Genomic DNA, 20,538 nt, shown 5'->3' with positions numbered 1-20,538 from the left:
CTGACAAATGATTTGTTCCCATGTGTTTTAATATTCTTCTTGAAATATAGTTGCCACTAACAATTGTACCATTCCAATGAAAACAAGGCTTGTTAAAAATTAGTAAGCACAAGTTCTAATTCCTTTTTGCACATATTCTCAGAAAATAACATTATTTTCCACCAAAAATTGGTAATTTTATTTTTTCAAAGTACAGATGAATATAAAAAGATTCTAGGTCTATGAGAACAATAGATAAAAGCTGACTAATGAACATAATATATATATATATATATATATATTTCCTCAACATTTGTTGTTCTTTTTTTAACATAAATATTTTGATGGAAGAGTAATAGAGTCTGAGTAGTAACTGGAATGCAAAAGTTTCAATGACATTAATTGAGTCATTAAAATATAATAAATTTCATTAGTGCTTAAGAATATTAGTTCAAAGTAGTCAGATGAAAAAGAAATTCCAAAAATATATAGAGAGACTATAATAAAGCAAAGTGGATAAGGGAGGAGGAAAAAGGTAAAGGAAGAGAAAGCAAATGTGCAGGTTAGACACAAACCCTATAAAGATCAGAAGGAGAGAATAATATCTCTACTGATTCAAGTATGATACAACTAAGAATGGGGAGATTGTATTAATGGTAAATGCTAAAAACTTGAAAGAAGTAATTCTACTTAAAGGAGGATGCTTTCATCTTTGTCCTTTAAGTTCATTTCCCAGGAATTCTCTGGAATCAATGTTTCCTAAGTTTACATTAAGATTCTCAGTGAACTGGCTGCAAGGAGGTTCCCAAGGAATTAGAGGGTAACTTCTTATTATTTAAAAGAGGTCAACACAAAAAAAGGTTTTCATAAAGATCAAAATTACTATATTAATTAAACATAGCAAATTATTTTAACCTGTTTTCTAAAGTTGAAATTTTGCTTGTAAAAATTTAATGTTTGTGCTAAATTTACATATTTAACAAATTAATATATTTTCATAATCTTTGCAAATTTTGATTAGGTAAACCAGTTTTTGGAACCAAAACTGCACTTCAGTGGATCTGCAAAATGAAAACATCATCTACTTTTTTTCAACTTTTCTTTTAGTTTTTAAACTGTTGACAAAATTTTTCCTTTGGACAGCCAATGCAATTAAATATGAAGCAGAAAAGAATAGTATTCTGATTGCATTTTGCAGCAATCTGAAAATAGATGAGACTGTGGAAGCTTGGATTTTATTAGATTACCATAGTGATAATATTATATGCATAATTCAAATTTATAGACTGGCACTTATACACAAGAGCATCTTTATGAATAAAACATGTTACAAAATAAAAAAAAATGGGGGTCAACACTAGACATCTACTAAACCAGACGTATACCATCTTAAGATTATAAATTGTACGAAATGTGTTATGCATGATCCCTATTTGTAGTAGTTTGTTCATTCTTCAGTTTAACTAAAACTACTAATGCTCAAACTTGTAAAGTCTGAAGAATGTGACTCTCTGCACATCCAAGGTTCTATATTAGGGAACTTTATATGATAATGGGTTGAGTTCTAAAAAAAACATTCTAGGTTTGAAATACAGAAGGGAGGGAAGGTAAGAGGGAAAAGGCAGGGGGGTTCATGAAGTGAAATCGACTTCCACACATTTATGAGTTTGTGAGGATGAACCCAGTTACATATAATTATAAAACTCTAATAAAAAAATAAATAAAAGAAATATATACTTCTTTTTGACTCTGACTAATGAAACACATTAAATAGTGATTATGACAATTATGATCATATGAACTTCGGTTAATATCAGTTTACATTTTACAAAGCTTTCACACAAGTTATCTAATTAATATGCATTTGTACGTTACAGCACATTTTATGGCCATTATAGCAAATTTTAATATATACCCTAGGTTAGCATTTTAAAACCAACCGGATATTTTATAGAGTTTTTAATGTAAAAGAAAATCTGTTTGCTTATAATCTTTTTACAACTGGATATCTTTACAAGAGAATTATCAGATTACATCTTAAAAGATAACAACTGCATTTTGAAAACAAAAACAATTTAGATTCTCTATATCCCAGATAATTGTATTTTTAATAAGTGCTTTGTCACCATATTTTCAGTTTAAGAAAAAATAATTTAATTCCTCATTTAGAATTTTTTCTAATATAATATCAATTTTAAGAACTTATTTTTTCTGCGAAAGGCAGATATTTGAAATTCACATTAAATCTTTAAATATTCTAGGCTCAAACTTTGTAGATGATTCTTTAAAGTAAAAATAAGAACACTGCTATTCCTCACACTGCACAGAATATAGAAATGACTTAAAATGCTTCAATGTGCGCTAATGTTATTCCCTTCTCAGAACCATACTCCATTATATTAAAAATAGTTTAAGGAAAAATGACTATTGTAGATAAGTGATTGCCTCCCAAGGGACACAGGACTCTCCAATTAAAACCAAACCTTCAAATTAACGGGTAAGTTACATACTGCTGTGGAAATTTACAATTATTTGTGTGTTAACAGCTTTCCATTAAAGACTACACAAAATCCAATGTACTTTCTCCTACTGGGAACTCACTTCTGACAGAACTTTATCCTAAAACAAATATTTCAGTTATTCCTTGGTTTATGACAGGGCAGACGAAAATTTAAACTGCTTTTTGACAGAAGCTAGTAACATCGTATATTTCACCTACAGCAGGCTGACATTTTGAAAATTAACAGACAACAGTTTTTGGCCTATATGAGATACCTGTTCCCTTATTTCTTTCATTTTTTCCAACCTCTTGAGTTTCGTGGCATATTCTTGAACTTCTTTTAATCCAATATCTGTGCAGAGGCGAACCAAGAAACGAAGACCTAAATGTGAAAAATATATTTAGGAAAGAATATGTGTATAGTGATAAAAGGCCAACAAATGAACTCAGTCTTTTGGGAAAAAGTTAGGAATGATAAGCACAAATACTGTTTCTTTTTATCCTGAAAAATAATTACACTTTACAATCTTTGGACCTGGGAGAACTGACTGTCTTGGATGGGGTTTAATGGATCCTTTCCACTCACTGTGTCCTTAACCTGCCAGATCCTAGAAGAAACATGGCTCAAGGACACTGCCAGGTGAGAACTCAAAAGGCAGATACAACATTTGTTAATGTGCTGAAGGGCAATTCATAAATGCATGTAAAGAGCTGTGAGAGAGACTAGGCTACAAAATGCAGTCTGTACATATAATAAAAATAGCAATAATAGGGGCTGGGGAGATAGCTCAGTTGGTAGAGTGCTTGCCTTGCAAGCACAAGGCCCTGGGTTCGATCCCCAGCACCAACAAAAAAAAAAAAAAAAAAGCAATAATAAAAATTATTCATAGATGTTTTTTATTGTAATTTTGTTCTTTTAATAACTATTATTCACATTATATTCAAACACTAGAAATGCCAAAAAAAATGCATTTTATGGTTAGACTTGCAGTCAACATCAGATATATATAAAAAAATAACAACACAGGCTGAAAATGAACACCTATGAAGTGTTATCTAGGTGTGGAACTAGAACATCCCAAATCCTTGCCTCAGCCTAGTGTTCTTTCCATTCACTCCCACAAATACGCCCCTGAGTTTTCTGTGTTTATCATATCAATGCATAAAACAATGATAAAAGCCTCCTTTATCACTTACATATATAACCATCAGTGAAATTTTATTTAGTTTTGCTTGCTGTACATCTTATACTATTCTGGAAATGGCTGAATTACTTAAGATCAAGTTTATAAAATTTGCAAAATTTAAAAAACAAGTAATGAATGCCCAAAAACCACAATGATTTTGTTTCTGCATTAATGAGAATAGCCTCTGCCATTTATGATCTCAATTACCTTAAATATTTTTATTATTTCATTTTAAAATAATTTGTTTCCCTCAATACAACAGTAATGCAGATCACTGTAGAGGATTTGTAAAAAAATGTAGAGATACAAAGAACAAAATGAAAGTTAACCATTACTCTTCCACCTGGCGACAAAACTAAACATTATAAATGTATTTTTTCCTATACTTTTTTCCAGTTACCAAGAGAATAATATCAAGTTACATTAAAAAAGTTTCTAATATCTGCAGACTATTTTATGATATACCATAATTTTATTCACTTCCCTGAATGTTAATATGATTTCCAAACACTCGTGTGGGTTTCTTATTTCCTTGAGACAAACTACTAAACAGTGGGCTCACTGGCATTCAAACTTTATGATCATTTTTATGCTCCTGATACATATTATCAATCTGCCTTCCTGAGACTGTATTAACTTCTACTACTAGTAAAATTTTAGAAATCTTGCTGCTTTTTACTCCATTGTGATGGGCTGACAGATCTGACTCCATGAGAATGTTATAGGCCAGACTCTAAGGGAAATGACTAAACAGACTCCATTTTGCTCTGAGACTCCATGTTATGTAGGAAATAAGCTTCTCCCATGTGAACACCCCGCCTCTGTGCCCATCATCAGTTATTTGGTGTGACATGTTTAATAATATACAATGGCAACTCCTATGTAGTAAAGAATTGCTCTCTTTTGATTCCTATTGCTCCTAAACAATGTACCATGTGAACAGTGATTGTGTGGATGTTGGTAACCATTCTTTAGTTTGTACCTAGGTAAGGGTCATTTTGACCCACTTCCCCCTCTGTCGATGATCTCATGATGTTAAAGTGTAATTTCAAATCATAGCAACAGACCTTATGATTAATGTAATTTTTGGTATAAGAACCCCTACAACCCTGTGGTCGGGGCTGTTCTCCCAATAGCCATTTTTTGGGGCATTGTGTGAGATAGTCAACTGGCCGGCTTAATAAAGACTCTCAAATTTGGACTTCTCAGTGGTGATCAGTCTGTTCTTAAGTTGCGCCCCATAACACCCATAAGATATGAATGCTGCTCACACAATAGGGAGGCTTGTTATTGTTATATTTTTCCTAACAGTATCAAGATTTCAATGGTTTTTTATGAAACCCTCATAAATGAAGAGCTATGTAGCATACTTCTCACTTATCCTCTCAAAAAATCATGCTTATAATTATATTTAACTCTAGAAAACTTAATTAATCTAGAGTTAAATTAATTTTGACTGACTTGTTCTAACATAAAAAGTATTTATTTCCCCTTTTGAATTTTAAAGTTTGAGTTTGCTTTCCAGAGACCTCCTATTGAGTTTTCAAGACAACTTTTTGTTCCTACAAGGAGAGATGAGTACGTTTTCTAGCTCCTAATATATCTAAGAATATCTTTCTGCTGCATTTACATGCAGAGGTAAAGACTGTTCCACTGCCTTTGGTATTTAGTATTTGGTATTTAGTGTGGCTGGTAGCTATCCAAATTGTCTTCCTTTGCAGACAGAAGATTTTTTGCGGGGGGGAGTGGTGCTTATTCTAGACTATTTCTTCTACTCTTTGATTTCTGCTTTTATTGCAACTGTTCTAGTTTATTCTTTGTCAACACATGTCTTATAATGTATCTTCCTTGTCTTTTGGATCTATCAAACTCTCAAATTTTTTTTTTTTTTTTTTTTTTTTTTTTTTTTTTTTTGCAGTGCTGGGTATTGAACCCAGGGCCTTGTGCTTGACAGGCAAATACTCTACCAACTGAGCTATGTCCCCAAACCTGTCTCAAATTCTTTAATTCTTTTTCTTTTCTTTTCTCTACATTCTGGGAGAAATTACCAGTTTTCCAATTACTAATTTGATTTTCTACTCTTTACTGCCTTCAGTTAGTATTTAGCTATTACACATATTTCTAGTTTCCCTACAATCCTTTCTTATGTATCATACTCAGCATCATCCTCTTTTTTTGTATTATCCTTTTTCACCTTGGCCTATGACTTTCTGCCTGAGAGAGATAGAAGTCTATGTTCTTGGCTTGATCTTACCCTTGGCATTACTAACAAAGAGAGAGGGGTAGGGGGTGGGCAGAACACAAGGGGCCAAATATTATGCATTTTCTTCTAGTTCCTATAATAATTTTCTAAAGTCTTTCTCTGGGTTATAAAAATTATTTACATTTCCTGTTCAATGGCACTTTTTTCATGGGTCCCTGCTGACTTCTCGCCCAACCCCTTACTTGGGCTGAAATAAGGAGTGCTCTATCCCAACCTGTACTTGCCAACAAAGAAAAGTACAGCTTGGCCTTGGTCCTGTTCTTGGTCTACAAAGATATTGATAAACTGTTCTTGTGCTTTAGCATGCTGACTGTTAAATATTCTCTTGAATAAGAAATGATCTAGCATTTTTTCAAAGTTAATCTATCTAGCCTGTCTGGTTAATTCCATTCCCTCAAACCTCTTTTTCCATCACTATGGCTGCTCTGGGCACACTTTCTATTTCTCCTTTTCTACTGGACAATTCCCTTTATCCAACAGAAATGTTCACCTTTCACATTCTTAAGGAAAACCTTCCCTGGACTCTGCTACATTCTTTAGATTTTATCTTCCCTTCTTCTTCAAATATTAATTTCACAAAGTGGCCAATTACTTCACCTTCCGCTCACATTTCCAACCCACAGTGGTTCTGTTTCTACTGCTACTACTTCTCTATGATCTTCCAAAGTCAATGGCTTCCTGCCAATTCTTTTAGCAGTTTTTTACTTCATGAATGACCATGTCTTTCTTGAAATACTTTTCCTTTGGCTTATCTTCCTGACTCCCCTTCTCTGTCTCTCTACTGTTTCCTCTATTTCACTTAAATGTTAGTGTGCTCCAGGGTTCCACTCTTGGTCATTCGATATTTACTTTATTAAGTGCTCCTGGGAAGTTTCCTCCTTTTGCAAACCTCAACTGTGTCTGTAGATCATTTAAAACTAATCCATAATTCCAGACCACACATTTCTCCTCAGTTTTTACTGCTTTCTATGCATTACTGTAACTTTGCTAAAATGAAATAGATTGGATATATCCACCTGACTTCTACAATACCACAAAGATAATCTATCCTATACTGACATCATTTCCCCTAAACTCTTTTTTCCATGCATTTTCTCTCACTTTATCTCCTTCTATCTACACAAATATCTGAGTTATTCTTCTCTTTCTCCTACTTTTACAATTAATCATTTTGACTCTATTAAATAATTGTTAAGTACATTTTGCCAAATCACCTACCAACAACCTTACTGCATTTTGCCTAAATTCTTACTGTACAATTTAGGTAGGGGATTGGGGAACACAGATGTTCCTTACACTAATTCTCAGCCAACCCTTCTGCTTTGAGCACCAGTAGACACACCTCCCACTTTCAAATGCCTCCAATTCATGATATTTCCTACAGTTCTGTCATGAATTTGTTTCTTGTTGAATTCTTCACTGTCTATCTTCCCCTACAGTATTTCTAATCTGCTAATTAGAAAATGTCCCCAAAATTGCCCCAAATTTAATTATCTCTTTGCACTAGTAGGTTTATATATTTGGAAAATGTCTTTTTTCATTTGTTTGTAGTATAAGGAAACACATGTTCCATCTGCTACAGTGTTTGAAATAGGATACATTTTAAAATAGAGTATGCATTCTTAAATCTACTTCTTTTTCCTAATGCTATTTTTCTACCTAGAATGTCTGTTTCTGCCATACCTCCCTGGTAAAGCTACTTCAAATGTCACTTCCTCTGTGAAACCTAATTATGGAAATTGTCTCCAAATACTGGTAAAATTAAGGACTCTGTACTTCCAACAGCACTTTGGACATTTTTCAATTATCTTAACACTGTATCAGATAACCAACTATTAGAGAGTCCTAGGAAGCCAAAATCAAGGGCTGGGGAGATAGCTCAGTTGGTAGAGTGCTCGCCTCACAAGCACAGGGCCCTGGGTTCAATCTCCAGCACCACAAAAAAAAAAAAAAAAAAGGAAGCCAAAATCAAGACAACATAAAGTGTAGCCCTGGCACACAGAAAAGAGCTGATAAAAATTTGGGGGAATGAAAATGAATAACACATGCTTAATTAAAAAATGTTATTGAGATTACATATTATAATGGAATAACACAAAAAACATGCTAACCACATTAAATTTATATGTTGATGACCCCCAACTTTAAGTGCCCAAATAACATATCCTTTTGGATAGCTAAGAGGTAGCTCAAACATAACATGTTTAATACAAACTGAGTTTTTCCTCCCTATCTTGCTCATTCCCCAGTTTTCCATATCTCAGTGAATAGCGGCTCTATCCTTGCCCACACCTAAATCTATGGGGTTATTCTTGACTCCTCTCCCCACAGACTCCTCTCTCTCCTATTATACGCAAAACAGCCAGAAAATGCTGTCACCAATTCCTTCCAAGCATACTCAAAGTCTGACCAACTTTCACCATCTCCACTGTTATCAGTTCAGTCCAAGCTAATACTACGATTTCTCATGTGGATACTGCCCACCCCAGTTTATTCTCCAGACAGCAGCTGAAGTGATCTTTTGATCTGGACTTAAAGTACAGAAGTAAGTTAATCCTACTTTTAGTGATGCTCCCTCAAGCCATATTACACTTCTGCTCAAAATTCTCCAGTGGTTTACCATCTCCCTAAAAATACACCCTGGAGCCTTGATATAAGGCCCGAGAGGACCCTACTGGTCCTGTCTGACCACACAGCCAAGCTTCTCTGACTTATTCTTCTGCTCTTCCATCACAAGATCTACTGTGCTCTGATCAAATGAACTTCCAAGTCTTGGTGGCTTGTTTCCTTCTATTCTTTCATGTCTCTGCTTAAATGTTACCCTGAGTATCTGAAAGACCTCCCCTGTTTACTCTGTCTAAAACACAAGCCATTCTCTACCTCCTTACTTGTGTTTCCTTCATAGCACGTATGACTACTAAGTAAACATTTTTTATTGTCTTTCTCTTCCCACTAGAACACAAACTCCATGACACCAAGGATTTCCATCCATTTTGTTTTATGCTACATTCACAACACTAGTAGAATGGTGTGCAGAACACAGAACTCACTCAAAAATTTGTACATAAATAACCAGTTTATGATCATTAAAGTATTGCAAAGTATCAAGACTAAAATAATTTAAAATGTCCACATACTACTATAGAATTGCCTAGGTATACACTTATCTTACAATAAGATACACTTATTCACAATAAGAAGGAAATTTGTATTTTCTGCAAATACTGTTTCTCTTATCTGCTTAAGTTCCAAAGCGTGTCTTATGATATTTAATGCAAAATAAATGTCATTGATTATGGTGAATGTCCTATGAAATGTAGAATACCATCTGTAGTCTATAGAACAGGCCAGTTTTTTGGTGAAGAACGTATTTTAAAACTAAATTATCCTGTTTGATTAATTTGAAACTATTCAGCTAAAAATAAAGACATTCTGCAGGTGTGCCTGTATCTTTTCTAAAGCTACAGTTGAGATAGTCTATTGATAACATTTATATTGAAAACTGTACAGACCAAAGTCATGTTGGACATTCCTTAAGGCACATAATCTTTCATTGAATTTTTACAGTGACTCTGAAATTCTCTATAAAGGAAAAAACTTGACCTTGCTTAGAAGTATTCCCCACCCTGGCTCTGTGCAGAAGTGCTGTAGCTATAGCAGTAGTTTTCATCTGGCAACAATTTTGCTTCTCAGGGGACATTTGGCCATGTTTGGAGATTTCCTGTTTTCATAACTGGGGATGGAACTGCTATAGCATCTGTTGGGTGGAGGTCAGGGATGCTGTTAAAAATTCAAATATCTACTGGATGGCTTCTCACACCCTAGAATTATCCAATATCAAATGTCAGGAGTGCTAGGTTGAGAAACTCTTCAGCCTACCAGACTGTTGGGCTGCTCCATTTTTTTTTTTTTTTAATATTTTTTAGTTGTCAATGGACCTTTTTATTTTTTATTTATTTATTTATATGTGGTGCTGAGGATTGAACCCAGGGCCTCACACATGCGAGGCAAGTGTGCTACCACTGAGCCACATCTCCAGCCCCTGGGCTGCTCCATTTTTACAGCACTATCACTGCTATTGCTCACTCATATAATCTCACTTTTTTTTTTTTTTTTTTTTTTGGGTGCTGGGGATCGAACCCAGGGCCTTGTGCTTACAAGGCAAGCACTCTACCGACTGAGCTATCTCCCCAGCCCCACTCATATAATCTCTAACGCACCAGTTCTTTAATATAACAAAGATTAAGAATCACATAGATAATTTCAAGATGCCATCAATAGTCTACCAACTAAGACAAGCCCAAGACCAGAGAAATTCTCAGCTGAGTGCTACTGGAGTTTTGAATAATAACAATCCTCCTCAAATTATTCCATGAAATAGAAAAGGAAGGAACCCTTCCAACTCATTCTATGAAGCCAGTATCACCCTGATACCAAAATCAGACAAAGACACATCAAGGAAAGAAAACTTCAGAATCATATCCCTGATGAACATAGATGCAAAAATTCTTAATAAAATACTGGCAAGTCACATACAAAAACATTAAAAAAGATAGTGCACCATGATCAAGTGGGATTCAACCCTGGGGTGCAAGGTTGGTTCAACATATGGAAATCAATAAATGTAATGCATCATATCAATAGACTTAAAAGTTAAGAATGATATGATTATTTCAATAGATGCAGAAAAAGCATTTGATAAAATACAGCACCCCTTCATGTCCAAGACACTAGGAAAAAACAGGAATAGTAGGAGCATACCTCAACATTGTAAAGACTATCTATGCTAAGCCCAAGGCCAACATCATACTAAATGGAGAAAAACTGAAAGCATTTCCTCTAAAAACTGGAATAAGACAGGGATGCCCTCTTTCACCACTTCAACATAGTCCTGGAAACTCTAGCCAGAACAATTAGAAAGGGCAAAGAAATTAAAGGGATACGAATAGGAAAAGAAGAACTCAAACTATCATTATTTGCTGATGACCATGATTCTATATTTAGAGGATCCAAGAAACTCCACCAGAAAATTTCTAGAACTCATAAGTGAATTCAGCAAAGTAGCAAGATATAAAATCAACACATAAATCTAATGCATTTCTATTTGTAAATGATGAATCCTCTGAAAGAGAAATTAGGAAAACTACCCCATTCACAACAGTCTCAAAAAAAAAAAAAACTTGGGAAACAATCTAACAAAAGAGGTGAAAGACCTCTACAATGAAAACTACAGAATACTAAAGAAAGAAATTAAAGAAAATCTTAGAAGATGGAAAGATCTCCCATGCTTGTGGATAGGCAGAATTAATATTTTCAAAATAGCCATACTACCAAAAGCACTATACGGATTCAACATAATCCCAATTAAAATCCCCATGATATACCTTATAGAAATAGAGAAAGCAATCATGAAATTCATTTGGAAAAATAAGAGACCCAGAATAAACAAAGCAATCCTTAGCAGGAAGAGTGATGCAGGAGGTATCACAATATCAGACCTTAAACTATACTACAGAGCATGCATAACAAAAACATCATGGTATTGGCACTAAAATAGACAGGTAGACCAATGGTATAGAATAGAAGACACAGAAACCAACCCACATAAATACAGTTACCTCATACTAGACAAAGGTGTCAAAAATGTACAATGGAGAAAAGATAGCCTCTTTAACAAATAGTGCTGAAAACTGGAAATCCATATGCAACAAAATGAAATTAAACCCCTATCTCTCACTCTGCACAAAACTCAACTCAAAACAGATCAAGCATCTAGGAATTAGACCAGAGACCCTACACTAAACAGAAGAAAAAGTGGGTTCAAATCTTCATAATGTTGGCTTAGGACCAGACTTCCTTAATAAGACTCTACTAGTGTGCAAGAAATGAAAGCAAGAATCAATAAATGGAATGGATTCAAACTAAAAAGCTTTTTCTCAGCAAAGAAAAGAATAACGAGAAGAGAGAGCCTAGAGTGGGAGAAAATCTAATCCACACACACTTCAGACAGAGCACTAATCTCCAGAATTTATAATGAACTTAAAAAACTTTACACCAAAAATACAAAGAACCCAATCAATAAATGGGCTAAGGAACTGGGTAGACACTTCACAGATGAAGATACACAAATGATCAACAAACATATGAAAAAATGTTCAACATCTTTAGTAATTAGAGAAAACCACCCTAAGATATCATCTCACTCCAATTAGAATGCCTCTTATCAAGGATATAAGAAATAATAGCTGTTGGTGAGGAAGTGGGGGAAAAGGTACACTCATATGTTGATAGTGGAATTGCAAATTGAGGCAGCACTCTAGAAAGCAGTATGGGGATTCCTTAGAAAACCTGGAATGGAATCACCATTTGACTCAGCTATCCCACTCCTTGGCCTATACCCAAAGGACTTAAAATTAGCATACTACAGTGACACAGTCACATCAATGTTTACAGCAGCTCAATTAATAATAGTCAAGCTATGAAACCAATTTAGGTGTCTTTCAACAAATGAATGGATAAAGAAAATGTGATATATATGCAGAATGGGATATTACTCAGACATTATGAAAAATGAAATTATAGCATTTGCTCGTAAATGGATGGAACTGGAGACTGTCATGCTAAGTGAAATAAGCTAATCCCCTAAGACCAAAAACCCAAATGTTCTTTCTGATATGCAGATCCTAACACACAATAAGTGGGACAGGGGGGAACAGAAGTTTATTGGATTAGACAAAGGGGAATGAAGGGAGGAGTGGGGATGGAAAAGAACAGACAGTAGAATGAATTGGACATAAATTTCCTATAGTCATATATGAATACATGATGAGTATAACTCCACATCATGTACAACTGATGTACAAGAATGGGAAGTTATACTCCATGTATGTAGAATATGTCAAAATGCACTCTGTCATGTACAGCTAAAAAGAACAACAACAACCAAGAATCACATAGAATATTTTTAGAAACTGGGAAGAAAAATAAGATGCTTAGTTCACTGCATACCTAAATGACAAACTCGGAAGTAGGGCTGGAAGTCTGTACTTTGGAAGAATTCTACAAGTAACTCTCTCAAAGTCTGTTTCCTGATTGGCATTTGGAACTGCTGATGTGAGTTAATAAATCTCCTTCTAAGCAGCTTTAGAGAATACTTCATCCTGTACCACTACCAAAGATCACAGATGAACTATCTACTGCAGAGCTAATAAAAGCTAAAATAAAAGATGAATGGAGGAAACATAATTAAGGAACATGCAGAATGTCTATTTAATCCTTGATTCAATCTGGGTCATCAGAAAAGATTGAATCAGGAAAGAATGGTTCAGGAAAGATCTTTACTAAACTATAATGTATCATTTTGTACTCATTGTCAGTGAAGGGAAAATTTAAAAGTATACTTTTCAAACATTTTATACAATGCAGAGATTTTTTTTTTTCCCCATAATTATTATTATTTTTTTTTTATTGTAAACAAATGGGATACATGTTGTTTCTCTGTCTGTACATGGCGCAAAGGCATACCACTTGTGCAATCATAAATCCACACAGAGCAATGTTGTTTGATTCATTCTGTTATTTCTTTCCCTTCCCCCCACCCCTCCCACCCCTCTTTACCCTCCATACAGTAGTTCCCTCCTCCATACCTGCCCCCCTCCCTAACCCTAACTCTAACCCTTCCCTCCCCCCCATTATGTGTCAACCTCCACCTATTAGCGATATCACTCGTCCTTTGGCCCCTTGAGACCGGCTCACCCCACCCAGCATGACATTCTCCAATCCCATCCATCTGCCCGCAAATGCCACAATTCCATCATTCCCCATGGCTGAGTAACATTCCACAGTACATATATACCACAGTTTCTCTATCCACCCATCAACCGAAGGGCATCCAGGCTGGTCCCACAGTCTGGCTACCGTGAATTGAGCAGCCATGAACATTGATGTGGCTGTATCTCTGTAGTATGCAGATTTTAAGTCCTTTGGGTATAGGCCAAGGAGTGGGATAGCTGGGTCAAATGGTGGTTCCATTCCAAGTTCTCTAAGGAATCTCCACACTGCTTTCCATAGTGGCTGCACTAATTTGCAGCCCCACCAGCAGTGTATGAGTGTACCTTTCTCCCCACATCCTCGCCAACACCTGTTGTTGCTCGTATTCTTGATAATCGCCATTCTAATTGGGGTGAGATGGAATCCTAGGGTGGTTTTGATTTGCATTTCTCTTATTACTAGAGATGTTGAACATTTTTCCATATGTTTGTTGATTGCTTGTAGATCTTCTTCTGTGAAGTGTCTATTCATTTCCTTAGCCCATTTGTTGACTGGACTGTTTGAATTCTTGGAGTAGAGTTTTTTGAGTTCTTTATAGATTCTGGAGATTAGTGCTCTATCTGAAGTATGATTGGCAAAGATATTCTCCCACTCTGTAGGCTCTTTCCTCGCATTGCTGATAGTTTCCTTTGCTGAGAGAAAGCTTTTTAGTTTGAATCTATCCCAGTGGTTGATTCTAGCTTTTATTTCTTGTGCTATGGGAGTCCTGTTAAGGAAGTCTGGTCCTAGACCAACAAGGTGAAGATTTGGACCTACTTTTTCTTCTATAATCTGCAGGGTCTCTGGTCTGATTCCGAGGTCCTTAATCCATTTTGAGTTTAGTTTCGTGCATGGTGAGAGATATGGGTTTAGTTTCATTCTGTTGCATATGGATTTCCAATTCTCCCAGCACCATTTGTTGAAGAGGCTATCTTTTCTCCATTGCATATTTTTGGCCCCTTTGTCTAGTATGAGAAAATTGTATTTATTTGGGTTTGTGGCCGTGTCCTCTATTCTGTACCATTGATCTACCTTTCTATTTTGGTACCAATACCATGCCGTTTTTGTTACTATTGCTTTGTAGTAGAGTTGAAGATCTGGTATTGCAATACCCCCTGTTTCACTCCTCCTGCCAAGGATTGCTTTAGCTATTCTGGGTCTCTTATTCTTCCAGATGAATTTCATAATTGCCTGCTCTATTTCTGTAAGGTACGTCATTGGGATTTTAATTGGAATTGCACCGAATTTGTATAGCACTTTAGGTAGTATGGCCATTTTGACAATATTAATTCTTCCTATCCAAGAACATGGAAGATCTTTCCATCTTCTAAGGTGTTCTTTAATTTCTTTCTTTAGTGTTGTATAGTTCTCATTGTAGAGGTCTTTCACCTCTTTTGTGAGATTGATTCCCAAGTATTTTATTTTTTTCGAGGCTATTGTGAATGGGGTAGTTTTCCTAATTTCTCTTTCTGAAGATTCATCACTTATGTATAAAAATGCGTTGGATTTATGGGCATTGATCTTGTAACCTGCTACTTTACTGAAATCACTTATGAGTTCTAAGAGCTTTCTGGTGGAATTTCCAGGTTCCTCTAAATATATAATCATGTCATCAGCGAACAGGGATAGTTTGAGTTCTTCCCTTCCAATTCGTATCCCTTTAATTTCTTTGGTTTGTCTAATTGCTCTGGCCAGAGTCTCAAGAACGATGTTGAATAGAAGTGGTGAAAGAGGGCATCCCTGCCTTGTTCCAGTTCCTAGGGGGAATGCTTTCAGTTTTTCACCATTTAGAATGATATTAGCCATGGGCTTAGCATAAATGGCCTTTACAATATTAAGGAATGTTCCCACTATCCCTATTTTTTCCAGTGTTTTGAGCATGAAGGGGTGCTGTATTTTATCAAATGCTTTTTCAATGCAGAGATTTTTTAAAGTACTTACTGTACCATTCAGTGACTATCTGCTACATGTCTTGGTGTCTCAGCATGAATGAATTAAGAATTGGGAAGTTTTTCTTCTCAAGGAACTAGTTTTTATTTCTTCATAAAATAATAAAGATTATATAACTAACTCTTTAGGTACAAGGCAATTCAGGGCAAAAATTACAGTTCAATGAGAATATGTAGTATATGAATTTAGGTATTTTCTCTTTTTCTTTAACCTGATTGTTATTATTGCTGTAATACTTCACGTTATCACTGAAGTTGGCATCAAATCTACTGTGTAACAAGATGAGAAATCAATGAATATTTTCTACAAAGCTAATTTACAATTGACATATATAATATCAAGATAACATTTTAAAATTAAAAGTAGCATTAAAAATCATTTGTAATCAGCATCAGTAAGACTATTAATGTTCTATTTTCATAAACTCTAAAAGTACTGTTTCAACCTCAAAACATCATATATGAAAATGCAGTTAAAATCCCTTGCCTATAAAATACCAGTTTATGAACTCTGAAAATTCAATAAGCCAAAATTTATTCTCAAAATTTCATAAAACTTGGGATATTCTGTTTATCACTGAAGATAATTCAGTATTCTATTTAAATCTATGAATAATTGAATTCTATAAAAATACATATTTACACAGTCAAATTTTCTGATTCTATAAAAAAGTTAAACACGTATCAGAAAACAGGTGACATTTTTGTATTCAATTACTACAGCAAATATAATTTTATATTAAAACTAAAATATAAGATCTTATGCCTTCAAGTTATAAAATGTAACATCACTTACATTCAACATTTTCAGGAAATTTTCTGTGAATATCTTTGTATGTATCTAATGCTTTTTGGTAGTTACCTATAAATCAAAAATATAATACATTAGCAAATTATACAAACCAATAGGATTTGGCAAAATATTAATTATAATCCAATATGTCTGCACACCTTAATGGTTTGGTAGAAAGCCTTCATATTTGTCACAGGCTATACGTATTCTTACTAAAGCTTTTTGGAGAAAAATGTACAGATAAAATAAATTTGAGAAAGGGCTAGAGCAGAAGCGCATGGGTAATGGTTAGAACTTATTTCACTTCTTAAAATAAATATTTTAGTGGTTAAAATTAAGATCCATTCAATTTATGAAAAAAGGATTTTTCCAGATGAACTGATACATTTAAAAATAATTTGTGATAAACTAATAGTAATTTCAATGTCATTGTTTAGTAGGAAAAGATAATTTTTTAAAAACATTAAAATGTTTACTGAAAGCATTTTGTTTCATAATAAAAAATGTGATTTCATGTAGCAGTAATAAATAGGAAAAATGAGTTTAGGTCAAAGATCTTTCCTAAAATCTCAGGAAACAAGTTAAAAATTTCTCTGGGATTTTTTGCTATGTAAGTGGGATGGCTATTCTGATTTTTGAAAAGTTGTTGTGAGACCTAAATGAAATAGGGATAGGAGACATGAAGCTATAGCAAATTCTTAATAAATGTATGCTGTTTCTTCTAACTTGTACTTCATGAGCTCATTTTGTACACTTCCCATGACTGATACCGAAATGAACCCAGGCAACTGGAAACTCACACTGATATAAATAAAATGTATATAGTACAGTCAAACTATATATCCAGTAGGATTATTGTAAAGTTATAGATCAAGCCACTAAATAATTAGAGGACTACACTGAGTGTGTATAAAACATTTTCTGGTGCCATTCTGAAGGTGCTCAAAGATAAAGACACCTCCACAACACTTTCACAATTTGTGTTTCCCTTGGATTGAAGACTCTTTTTTCCTAGGTCATTTTTATGTTCTACAAGAGCGATTATAATTTGTTAACATTGATCTCCTAGCTTAATCTCTGATATTTTAAGTAAAATAATTCACTTTAGTCAGTTTAAAATTATTGTCATTTCTATTCTTCAGGACAAGCGTCATCAGCACAGAATGTAATAAAGCAGTAGCAGAAAATACAAATTGGGATATCTAGTGATCTTAGGTATTAAGAAATATATAGTACCAGTTCTGAGTTTTCCTCAGGCTTTTCAGGAGTGAGATACTTTCCTATTATAAACTGGGTGAACACACAGGGCACTAAGAATCATGTAAATAGAAAATGGAAATACAATCTAAAAAGAATCCCGGGTTTGGGCTGTAGCTCAGTGGCAAGCGCTTGCCTAGCATGTGTTAAGCACTGGGCTCAATCTTTAGCATTGCATAAAAATAAATAAACAAAAGACATTCTGTCCATCTACAACTACAAAAACTTTTTAAAAATATATAAAAAGAATCCGCATTTTCTGTGGCTAACTCATGAAAATGATTACATGTCATTTTGAGAACTAATTCATTTTTAAGACAGGTATTAGAATACATGATTAATATCTACTTTATGGGGGCTGGGAAGTGCTCAGTGACAGAGCACATGCTTTAACATGCACAAGGTACTGCACTCAACCCCCAGTACTGCAAAAAGAAAGACAATACTCACTTTGTAATATGCAGTAGTTATTGTGTTTTTCATATAATGCTTTAATTATGTATAGCTATTTTAAAAGTTAGTGTTTTAATAAACATGCAACTTGAACACATTTTTTAATATGCATAATTAACTGAAAGAAGGAAAGCAAAATAAATAAGAAATGAATAAAGTCAAAACATTTACCACTTCTTCTAAAACAACTAGCTACCATCAGCTGCCATTTCACTTGTGTAGGCCTACAAAAGAAATAAATTAGTTGAAATTAGAGATGAAACAAAAATAACTTGAGATGTTCAGTTTTATAAAGCTTTATATCTATACTTTCAATTACTTTTTGACCTTGTTATCTGATCACTGTTACTGAAAATAGCAGATATATAATTTCTTTCATTAAAACCTGTTATATTTACTTAGGACATCTAAATTTAAGTCTTTCAAAGTTCATTTAGTTCAAGCTTTATTTAGATATTCTTATGAGAACCACTTAACCTAGTTAAAAAACATTGCATTGTTTAAACATGATCATCACTTTTGCCATAATCTTTAACCATAACATTTAAGCTTGCAAATTTAATACCCAAGTGGCAATTTTTGATCTTACATTTGAATATCAAGCTTAAACCTAAAGAGAGAGCAAAGGAGGAAGGAGGGCATGGAGAAGTACTAGGGATTGAAATCAACCAAAATTACACTATATTCATGTATGAATATATCATAATGCATCTCATATATATAATTATAAATCACTAATTAAAAAATAATTAACAGAAGGAAGACCAGTAGAATTGAGTAAGGGGATCAGGGGGAGGGAGGATGAGGGAGAAAGGAGGGTATTAGGGTATGAGATTGATCAAATTATGTAATGTGCATGTACAAATATGGTAAAATGAATCTCACTAGTAGGTATAATTATAATGCACCAATAAAATAAAACAAAAAAGAAAATACTATTTTCCCCTTAAAAAGGAATCAATTTTTTCCTAAAATAAATACCTACAATCAGGATTTCTAAAGACAACTGTTAAAAATACCTAAGAATGAAGAGATTTTAAGAATTAAAAGCCCAGGAAACACTTTAATGCTCCTTTCACTTTTTTGAATATGCATCTACTTACCTGATGGCTTCAAAGACAGCTTCATTCCCTACTCAATTGATGGCAAACTTACCAGCTTTGGACTCAGATAAATCTGGGTTTAAATCACAGCACTGCTTCTTGGGCAAATTATTTAACTTCAAACCCACTGCCTACACACCCACCTACTGTGATCTAAATAAAATACACATCTAACCATATTACTTCCCTCCTTAAAATCTGTCACCTCCTCCACCCACATGTTAAATCCAAGATTCTAACCCAATTTATCTACTTTCTAGTCTTTTTTTCTGCCTCTTCAACTCGTCTTCTACCTTGCCTTACCTAACGTTTCAGGCCACTGAAAAACCAAGCAGGAGCATGGAATACATTTGCTAGACTCTTGGTCTTTGCATACAACATCATCTCTATTTGGAGGCTTATTCTAACCTCTACATTCTTTCCTGACAGGATGAATTTGACTGTTTTATGTATTCCCAAAACACTCTAAAATCTCTCAGCAATGCGTTAATCATACTTTTTTATTATTGTGTGTATTCCGAATGCAATTCTGACTTCTAACACTTAACTTTTCATGTTTTTGAACCTTAAATTAATTAAATTATACAGCATGCATGCTTTTATAAATAGCTGAATTATTAAAAATACAATTCACATATCACACAAAGTATACAATGCAATGGTTTTAGTATGTTCCATTAACTTTTCAAATTATGATAAACTATATACAATATAAAATTTGCAATTTTAACCATGTTTAGGTGTACAGTGGCATTAATTACATTCACAATGGTGTGCAAACACCACTCCTATCAATTTCCAAAACTCCCCCCTCTCCCCCCGGGTACTGGAAATTGAACCCAGGGGTGCTTTACCACTGAGCTATATCCTCAGTCCTTTTAATTTTAAATTTGAGACAGGGTCTCATTAAGTTGCTGGGGCTCACCTCAAACTTGGGATCTTCCTCCTGCCTCAGTCTCCCAAGTTGCTGAGATTACAGGTATTTGCAACCATGCCCAGCTCGAAAACACTTTTTTGACATGAAACAAACTTTGCAATGACTAAGCAGTAACTCTTCATCCTCCTCCTCCCAGTCCCTGGTCATCTCAAATCTCCTTCTGTGTCTGTGAATTTACCCATTTTAGACACTTCATACAAGTGAAATCATACAGTATTATTTCTTTTGTGTGGCTTCATTTACTTAGCACAATATTTTTAAGGTCCTTCCACATGTGGTATATATCAGAGTGTCCTTCCTTTTTACGG

The 20,538-nt window shown here is 34.4% G+C and overlaps 1 protein-coding gene across 1 annotated transcript in view; it reads right to left on the bottom strand.

Annotated features, from left to right (window-relative positions):
• Positions 1-20,538, bottom strand: part of LOC306660550 (intraflagellar transport protein 88 homolog) — a 160,384-nt gene that overhangs the window by 41,488 nt on the left and 98,358 nt on the right. Inside the window, 3 exon segments of the mRNA XM_079138889.1 lie at positions 2,755-2,861; positions 16,484-16,549; positions 18,362-18,414. Of these exon segments, the coding sequence (XP_078995015.1) occupies positions 2,755-2,861; positions 16,484-16,549; positions 18,362-18,414 (226 nt within the window).

This window comes from Sciurus vulgaris (assembly GCF_902686455.1).
Source record: "Sciurus vulgaris genome assembly, chromosome: 4".
Taxonomy (NCBI): Eukaryota; Metazoa; Chordata; class Mammalia; order Rodentia; family Sciuridae; genus Sciurus; species Sciurus vulgaris.
Note: the sequence above shows the minus strand (reverse complement) of the source record. Positions and strands in the feature narration are given on the sequence as shown.